Source organism: Pseudopodoces humilis, chromosome 14 (genome assembly GCF_049639895.1).
Source record: "Pseudopodoces humilis isolate 2021_Gansu_Grassland_sample_001 chromosome 14, ASM4963989v1, whole genome shotgun sequence".
Taxonomy (NCBI): Eukaryota; Metazoa; Chordata; class Aves; order Passeriformes; family Paridae; genus Pseudopodoces; species Pseudopodoces humilis.
The window spans coordinates 6,869,187-6,878,410 of NC_142213.1; the positions used below are offsets into that span (position 1 = coordinate 6,869,187).

General features: G+C 57.9%; 1 protein-coding gene across 3 annotated transcripts; it reads right to left on the minus strand.

The window, feature by feature from the left end:
- Positions 1 to 64: 64 nt before the first annotated feature.
- EXOC3L1 (exocyst complex component 3 like 1) lies at positions 65 to 8,739 on the minus strand. 3 transcript variants are annotated; one of them, XM_088062232.1, is made up of 14 exons: positions 8,636 to 8,739; positions 7,523 to 7,683; positions 6,533 to 6,559; positions 6,340 to 6,421; positions 5,397 to 6,057; positions 5,097 to 5,214; positions 4,795 to 4,920; positions 4,577 to 4,677; positions 4,043 to 4,153; positions 3,798 to 3,927; positions 2,695 to 2,817; positions 2,230 to 2,385; positions 1,774 to 1,898; positions 65 to 1,331 (listed from the first exon to the last, which is right to left on the minus strand). In XM_088062232.1, the coding sequence occupies exons 1-14, from the start codon at positions 8,676 to 8,678 to the stop codon at positions 1,145 to 1,147; spliced, it is 2,151 nt and encodes a 716-aa protein (XP_087918358.1). In that variant the 5' UTR covers positions 8,679 to 8,739; the 3' UTR covers positions 65 to 1,144. The 3 variants fall into 3 exon arrangements, with proteins under 3 accessions (XP_087918358.1, XP_005526328.1, XP_087918357.1); XM_005526271.3 differs by having other exon boundaries at positions 6,340 to 6,559; XM_088062231.1 differs by having other exon boundaries at positions 1,189 to 1,627; positions 6,340 to 6,559.
- Between the last annotated feature and the right edge of the window lie 485 nt (positions 8,740 to 9,224).

Genomic DNA, 9,224 nt, shown 5'->3' on the forward strand with positions numbered 1-9,224 from the left:
GTGCCACCCACATACCCTGATCCCTGCCCCAACCCTTCAGGGAGCAGAGCCTGGACACTGGAGAGCGAGTGCAGAGCTTAGGCCTTTATTTGCAGCAGTGGTACCATGCAAGGACAGTGGGGTGTGGGCCATCCCAGGGTGGGAAGCATGGTAGAGCATGGAGGTCTCCCAGGTCACTGCAGGGGCTGGGCACAAGGGTGTAGGCAGGGACACAGACTGCTCCTGATCTTCATATGGCACCTGGGAGGAGATGCCAAGGGCTGGCAGCAGCAGAGGATGGAGGGAGAGCCAGTGCTCAGGGTGATGCTGCCCATCACGGAGGAACCTTGGAGCAAGGCAACACACCAGGCACGACCACACTCCATGCAGCTTGAGAGTCTCCAACTCCAATCCTGCATTGGATGCTGACAAATGAGCCAGAACCAGGAGACTGGCAGGTGAGCAGGAACTCAGAGCTGTCCCTTTGTGCCAGCAGGGATAGGGCTGATGGCACTGTCCAGGGTGGGGAGACCACCTTGTGCTCTTCTCTGCATCCGTGAGCCACGATGAGCTGGCTCAGCTGCTCAACTCCAGCCATGCAGGGCCCAGCTTGGTGGAGCAGCAACACCCAACCCCAGGGCTGAGCCCAGAGGACCTCCCAAGGCTGAAACCCTCCTGGCCAGCCTGGCCCCAGCAAGGCTCCAGTGTCCCTCAGAGTTGGAATGGTAACAGCCTCCCATGGCTGGGACACACTGGCTCAGGGAGCTGTCTGGAGACTTGGGGAAACCCAAACATCCCTGCAGCCCCATGGAGACGTGAATTTGCCCCAGCTGCAGACTCCTGTCCATTCTGCAACTCTTCTTTCTCCTGCAGGCAACGGGCCAGGCCTGAGCAGCCCCCAGTCACTGTCCCAGCAGGCCAGCAAAATAGCTACAGGTAGGATTTCCCCCAGTCCAGGGATCCCAGGACTGGTGCTTGCAGGGGACAATCTTCTAACAGGGCAAGACCAGAAGAGGGTGGCCTTTATCCAGACTGTCCCCAACACAGGACAAGGTGCTGTGTGTAGGGGATGCCACACGTCACCTCCATTCTTACCACGCACAGCCGCAGAGCTGTCCCACACGGCCCCTACCCGGGACCAGCGGGGCACCGGTGCCAGGCAGGGTCAGGCACACTTGCCCTTGCGAAGGCAGAAGGGCAGCTCTGGCACAGGGACCAGGATGGTGCTGAAGATGGGCCGGTAGCCTTCGGGCAGGACCTGGGGGTGCTGAGCCATCATTTCCAGCACCACGTGCCGCACTTCCTTGGAGACGTCACCGCGGATATCCAGCAAGGTGGAGATGTGCTCATCGCTGGGCAGAGAGCCAGGGGTGAGCCTGGGCACTGCTCGTGTCCTGCACAGCTCCCCCAGTCCAGAGAAGCCAAACCAAGGCCAGGGGAAAACTGGTACTGGTCACCAGGCAAAGTAGCATTTTCTTGAAAACAATCCCCCCAAACCTTTTGAATTTGTTTTTGACATTTCTAATTTGGTGTTTAGTCACTTTTCACAGTTTGTTTGGCCACCAAATACAGATGTGCAAATGCCACGGCAGAACTGCTGGTTTTTTTCACACCTTTGCCCTTGGGACTTTTCAAGAACCCTTCAAATCTGGAGCATGGGAAAAGGAAACCTCAGGGAGAAGGGGGTAAAGGCTCAGGTTTCTGCCTGCTCTCCTGTGCCACCTCACAGCATACAGCCCAAGACTGTCTCTCCCGAGCAGGCTCACCTATCCCCTCCTGCAGGGAGTACCTTACCTGACATCGGGGTACTTGTTGATGAAGCCCAGCACCTCCAGGCTGAGTAGTGCTGGGTCTTTGAGGCAGATCAGCTCCCGCAGGGCAAAAACAGCCTCCAGGCTCTGCTGGCTCTTGTCCAGACCCTGGGAGGGAAAGCAGCCAGGTGTGAGACCCAGAGGAGGTCACTACAGTGGCTGGGGATACAGCTGTATCCTCAGTGCCTACGTGGGCCCTGAGCCCATGCAGCTGTGTCTTCCCATTCAGCATGTCCCTCCCATCAGGAGCTGCTGGGCAGGGTGATGGTTCCCAGAGTCCCTAATCCAGTCAGTTCCCCCCATATTGGCCTCACAGCCACCCAAGTGTAAGAGCCCCATTTGCTCATGGGCTGTGGGCTGGAGGGGAGCAGGAGGATGAGGTGATGCTCCCTTTCCATGGTGCAGCCCCAGCACCCCACCGCAGCCAGGCCCCTCTCACCAGGCCACAGAAGAGCTCCCGGAGCTGCGTGGCATCCTGCAGCAGGCGGTGGCACAGCTGGCCCCGCTCCTCCCGGCTCTTGCACACCATCTTCTTCTGCAGGAGTGCCCGCAGGTACTGGTTTGCCACCAGGAGCTCGCTCTCCGCCAGCAGGAGCTGGGCAGGGGACAGCTGTTAGTGCTGGCATTGCCTGCATGTCCAGACCCCAGCTCCCCAGAGAAAGGCAGAGGCAAAAGGGATTGATACAACACCAAGCTATGGGAACAATCTCCTGGGAAGCTCCTGGCCGAAGGGACAGAGAAAACAGCTGGATTTAGGGGAAGCCCTGAACATCTCTGTGTGGCAGTGCTCTTTGGACTCTCCGGAGGACAGAGACTCTCCAGTGCTCCCAGCATCCTGCACCCCAGCACGACCCCCCACTGCCCAGCCTCCCTGTCCCACAGACAGGCAGTTTGAAGGAGGTACCGTGAACAAGGGTTTCCTGACGCGGGAGAAGTTCTTTGCATACTTGTCAATCACTTCACACATGCTGCCGACGAGCTGGGACCCGGAGAGCCACTTGCGGGAAGGCAGCTGCAGGCAGAGGGGCTGAAGGGAGCAAAGGAGCAGTGTCTGTGCCCTGCATCACCGCAGAGCTGCCAGCTCACGGCACCACAACACCCACACCTGCTGCCTGGCACCACGGCTGCTTTGCCTTGCAAAGCCCCCAAGCCCCTGCTTGGGGCCAGCCAAAACTCAGTGTAAAAACAGCGGAGTGGTTAAGGTTAGCAAATTATGGAAACACTGGGGCTGTCCCTCCCTGACACCCTAAGAGCCTCATTTTGGGGCTTTATCTGGGTCATGATGTGCACCTGAGGTGTGAGCAATGAGCTGTTCCTCACACACTTGCTTTTTGGCCTGTCCTGCTGTGATTTTATTTTTAATTTCCACTCCACTTCCTTTGCGTAGACATAACATGTTTTTTGATTTCCTACTCCTGCCCTGCTGTCCTTGCCTGTCTTCCTGCTTGCAGGCACATACTCCTGTTTCTGCTGGGGCCACTGCTGCCTGCAAGCTCTTTACCCTTTAGCTCTTCCTTTGTTTTCATGGTATTCAAGCCCTAAATAGTAATGTTGTTAATTATTCCAGGTTTTTGGTCCAGACTCCAGGAAAGCTAAATTTGACTACACTAGCAGGAAACGACTCAGGCAGTTGCACATGGATTTGTATCCTCCACACAGACTTTGCTGCTCTCCAGCTGGTTTGCTGCCATGGAGCAGCCAGAAGAAGGAGCGTGAGGCAGCTCGGGGGGGTTATGGCTCCTGGTCTCTGTCCGTTAGTGATTTGGGGGCCATGAGCCATCTGCCCCAGTGATACGGGGTGGTGCTGTTGGCGACAGACATCGGGTGGTTTATCAAGGTCTGGGGACAGGCTGGCAGAGATGTCTGCAAGGTGATAGCAGGGTACAGAGTACATGGCAGGGACCCTGGGCAGGAATAAACTTGAGCCTGGGGTGCTGCAGTAGGGCTGTTCTTGCTGAGTTCAGCTTTGTTGCAGCCCTGTCAGCCTCAGGTGCTGGACCAGCATACCTGCAGGTCCTGGAGCAGTTCTTCCAGCAGCAGCTGGGTGGCTTTCTTCTGCATCCTGTCTAGAGCAGCCTGGAGGGATGCAGGAACTTCTCTGCAGGCAGTGTCAGGGTGCAGGGAGGAGACAGAATTGCTAGGAGAGAGAAGAGAGGGTACAGGTAGCCTGGGAAACATAGTGGGAACATTGGTCCCAGGCAGGATGGGGGTGAGTGTTGCAACAAGAGCTACCAGCTGCTGGTGCAGGTTACCTGAGAGCCAGGTTGTTGTTGAGCACGGCCAGCAGGTGGGAGATGTAGTACTTGGGAACGGCCCGGTCCTGCTGGTGCTCCTTCCCGCACTGCACCAGGGCTTCCCGCAGGCTGCAACACAGCGAGGCAGCTGTGACGTGCAGGCAGAGTCCCAGGTGTCCCACCACAGGCACTTGGCCCTGGGATGCTCCTGGGGACACATGGACCTCCCACAACCCTCCCAGTTCACTTGGCTCCTTTCAGATCCTGCCACCAGGTTGGAGAGTGACAGGTTGTTGGACAGGGTGGGACAGGGGACCCATTCTGGACCCCCTGGGGAGGGCTCAGCACACAAACATTTGGGGCAGCAGGCCCAAGAGCTGATGCCCCCTGAAGGCTGAGACAGCAGCCCCATGGGAAGACAGGCTGTTGAGCCTTCTGTGACCTGGATGAGCATTGGGTGCCCCACAGCAGATCTCTACCACCAGCCTGTGATGCTTAGCCATGACCCCAGGGTCTGTGAGGGTGGACAGGTATGTGAGTGGCTCCACTGACCGACCCAGGAATGCCTCAAGCTCCTCCAAGGCCATGTTGTAGATCTTCTGCTGCAGAGAGTCGGTGATCAAGGAAGCTACCTGGATGTTCTCATTCAGCATCTGCAGCAGAAGAGGAAAGTGGAGGTGATTCAGGGGGAGCCTGCAGGCCACGGACACCTTTTTGGAAGGTCTCAGCATGGCCATGCCCCATCTGTACCCATGTTCTTGGGGTCCCACCTGCATGACAATGGCAGGCAAGGCTGACTGGAAGAAGCCTTGATGGTCTGTCTCAGGTTCCTCTTCCCTGAACCATTCCTTGAACTCCACCTCCAGGGTCCTCTGCATCCACTCGAACACGCTAGCCTGCAGGATGGACACCCACCACAGGCAGCCCAAGAAGCCAAATACAGACTCCCTTGAGACCAAACATAGCACAGCAGCGAATCCTGGGCCTCATCCCAGGCTCATGGTCTGCAGCTGCTGTCAGAGCAGATTCTTGGCTCAGTGGGAGTCACTGGGTCCCCATCCCGCTCACTCACCTTGACTTTCATCACATATCTCCTCTCTGTTTGATCCACAAGCTCAGAGGACATCAAGGGATCCAGAGCAGAAACATCCACTTCTGGGAGGAGGTCAGGGTGACCCATCATCTCTGGGCTGGAAGGCAGAAGTGAGGCAGAGCTGGGAAGGCCTGTTTTCCAGGAGTTCCCACCCATCCCTCTGCCCTCCTGGTCGTCACCCCCTGGCAGCCAGGGACACTCTCCCAACCCATCCATGAGCTGGTGAACAAGCCAGCTCTCCACAGCATCCCGCTTGTTGGTGCTGGGGTTGGTGCTGACCTGTGGTACACACGGAGCGCCCACTCGAGGAGGAGGAAGAGTCCCTGTTTGTCCAGGTCCTCCCGCAGGATCTCCTGGAGGTGGCTGGTGAGGGCCTGGTGGTAGGTGGCAGTGCAGACGCTGAGGATGTTGTAGTGAGCTGGGACGCACTGGACCATCAGGTCCTTCACCACACGCAGCTCAGACACGATGTCCTTCTGCAGCGCTGCCAGGTGCTTGGCCAGCCCTGGCCCCTCAGCATCCATGCGGGGAGCATGGAAATGGGCTCCTGTGATGGTGTCCTGGAGGACCTGGTAGAACTTCTGCCTCCAGCCCTTTGGGCGTCCAGGGGGCAGGAAGGTGGCCTCCAAGAGCAGAGTATCATCTATTTTCTCCTCCCGCTCGATGATCCTCACAGCAGTGACAAAGACAACGGGGTCCTCACGCACCAGCCGCAGGCTGCTGCCCACAATGTCCCACAGCTGCTTGGCCAGGCTCTCATTGAGGTCCTGCAGGCCACCAAAGTAGGACAGCACAGTTGCCTGGGCGCTAGAGAGCCCGCGGAGGTGCAGCTGGGAGAGGATGTCATCCCGGAGTTGTTCCACCATCATGAGCTCCACGTGGGCCTCCAAGAGATGCTGCCCATGGAGCAGCTGCAGGATATGGGAAAAAACCTCATGGACTGTGGGAGAGAGATGCCAGCACTGAGTGTGGAGATGAAGGGGTTTGCACCAGGAACATAGATGCAGGTTATCAAGGACATGGTGAGGGAAAGGTCTGGGGCTCTGGCAACACCATTGGATCAGGCCCTGGGGAAGCAGGGATACCTCCATTCACTCAACTGGCAAAGCCTGAGTGACCTGCTCAGGCTTTACCACCAGCCCTGCATAGAGCCTGCGATTGGACTGAGGTTTCCCCCTGTGCTTTCCAGCCCAAATTGACCAGGATTGGGGCGGTGCCTTACCCGAGAAGATCTGGGGCAGCACCTGGACCACTGAGGCCAGCTGCACATGCTCCTCCATCAGCTCCCTCATCTGCTGGAGGCCCTGGAAGTGGTCTGCGCTGTCGAGCAGGGCCCATCGTGCAGCCCCCAGGTCCTGGCACACGCTCTGCACCTCCTGGGCCGCCGACCGCAGCTGCTCCAGCCCTGCACTTACCCCCTCCAGGTAGGACTGGACAGTTGACTGGGGAGCAGAAAAGGATGGAGGGGCAGTGGAGCAGCTCCAGAAGGCAAGAGAACTGTACACTGTTTGCCCCAGCCCTGCATGATCTGTATTGCAGGCACTCTCCCAGCCCCTCAAGGTCCCGGATAAACAGTCATCAGATGTCTCTTTCAGTTTTAAAAGGTTACTTTGTTTCTGCAAAAGAGTAGTGGGTCACAGGCTCCCATGTTCCCCCAAGGCATGAAGGGCCTCAGTGGCTATATAAACCCTCCCCCCAGATGGAATGCCATCGTTTCCAGCCCTGCAGTGGCACTGGCACATCTCCATGCCCTATCCACTCATTTAACTCCCTGTTCCTGGTGCCAAGAATCACCAGAAGCAAGTTGCTTTCAGTGAGGCCTCCCAGACAATTAATCCAGAGTCAGAAGAGGAGAAACTATCTCTAAAATTATCAGGAGAAAGTTGTGGTGCTCAGACTGATTCAGTCCTGAAGTTATTGATTTCTTGGGTCATGCAAAAGGGGAGGTGGGTGAGGAGGGAGGTGTGCAGAGGGACTGTGACAGCCCTTACAAATGTGTAGAGACTGAGTTTTTCCCTGTGGAGACCCACAGGCAGGGGCAGGTTGGAGCTCTGTGCCTCCTCCCAGCTGTGGGGCAGGGTGGCCTTCGGGGCTAGGACGGGGCATTGATGGGGTGCACTGAGTCCTGCTCATGGAATGTGCTCAACCCCCTTGTTTTATATAGAAGGATGGTCAGAGACACAGAAGACTCCTTTTAACACTTCAGACACTGCCTGGGGGTAAGGCAGAGGGTGAAGGGAGCCTTCTCCCCCCAGTAATTGCACTTCACCCAAGCGACAGCCAAAGGCAAAAGTTTTGTCAAAAGAGGACATAAAGAGGATTCATCACGCAAGAGGGGATGGCTGGGATCCCTGCCTGAGGAGGGTGTGTGGCTGCAAGTGTCCATGGGATGGGCAAACACACACCTTCAGCCGGGACTGGATGGAGCTGTTCCTCTGTGTCTCTCGTCTCCGGTAATGCCCGAGCCCCTCCAGTTTCTCGGGGCGGTAGAAGACCCCCGAAGCCCATTTCAGAGCAGCTCCTCTCGCCAGCTTCTCAGCCTTCTCTGCTTCCGGCCACTCCTCATCTGAGGATGAAGCCAGGGGTCAGTGAGCACAACCAAATGGGCAGGAAGGGCCCCTGAGGCCAGAGGCAGGAAGCTCGCTGCCGGTGGACTTCCAAGCACACACAGATGTGGGAAGCCGGGGAGCATGGCACCAAGAGGGTCCTTCCACAAGGGCCCCCCAAATGCCACCAGCATGGCCCCAGGTTGTCACAGCTGCTATGGCAGCAAAAAGGCTGCCCTGGAATGCTGTGACTCAGTCTGCCAACTCAGGTTGTCCCCAGGCTGAGTGCACGTCCCGGCTGCTCCCCCAAACACAATGCCGGGCTGTCTAAGGGGGTCCTTGGGAACCTGTCAGCAGGGTTGAGACTCCAGCAGTGAGTCAGCAGGAGGGATGGGGAGAAGGCAGCTCTCGCAGGAAGGAGAGCCAGGCTAAGGTGAGGATTGGAGACTCCTGGTCTCCCCAAAGCACCCACGCAGCTGTGTCCCCCTTGACGCAGGGTCTGAAGCCATGCCAAAGAGTTCCTGGCCACAGTGGAGGGCTGAGAACTAGCACAGTTATCACACACCATTCCCAGTCCCCAGTGCTTGGTTTCATCATTCCCCCGCTCCATCCCATTCCCAGCCACTCCCTGCAGCCCCGCGGGGCTATCATCCAGTGCCAAGCCAGGCTCCTGCCCTGCTGGGGAGCCACTGGCGGCCTTGGGGACCAGAGGATTAGGGAGGAGGACAGCAGCTTTGAGGATAAGATGTACGGTGGATAGTATTGCCCCGGCGCAGGCATCACCATCAGAAAGCACAGCCAAATTGCCACCCCGCAAGGACGCAAGGCACCAGCCCCGGCACAGGGAAAAGGTCCCGTAGGGCGGAGGGGGTAGTGAGCCGAAGGGCAGGGGAATCCCCAAAATGTGCTGCAAGCAGCAGCATCCCTTCCCTGCCCAGCTCGCCGGCTCCCGGGGCGCATCATCCCCGTTACCTCTGGGGCTGGCGGCGCGCTCGTCCTCCGCAGACATGCCCATGGTGTCCAGGCTTCGCGGAGCTGCGGGGCCAGGGCAGGGCTGCGGAGGAAGCCGGCTGCCGTTTCCTCAGCCGGAGCAGCCGCGCTCCTCACGGCCTCATTGTGTTCCCGCAGCCGCGCTCAGGACGTCAGGAACGGGGGGCGGAGGGGAGGGGGGACACGGGAAGGCACCGCGACAGACGGAGGTCTGGGGAGTAGAAATCACGGAATCAAAGGATCATTTAGGTCGGAAAAGCTCTCTAAAATCATCGAGTACGAACCGTTAACTGCCAAGCCCACCACTAAACCATGCTCCTAAGTGACACATCCACATGCCTTTTTAACATACCCGGGGATGGTGACTTCACCACTGCCCCGGGCAACATTTTTCCAGTGTTAGACCATCCTCTTAATCAAGAAATTTCCCCTACTATCCATTCTAACCCTCTCCTGACTCAACTCGAGGCCATTTCCTCTCGTCCTGGAGATCACACTCTGTGTACCCCCACCGGCACCCCTTGTTCTGCGGGCACTCAGCCCTGTCCGTGCCAGCAGCGCTGCCCCCTCG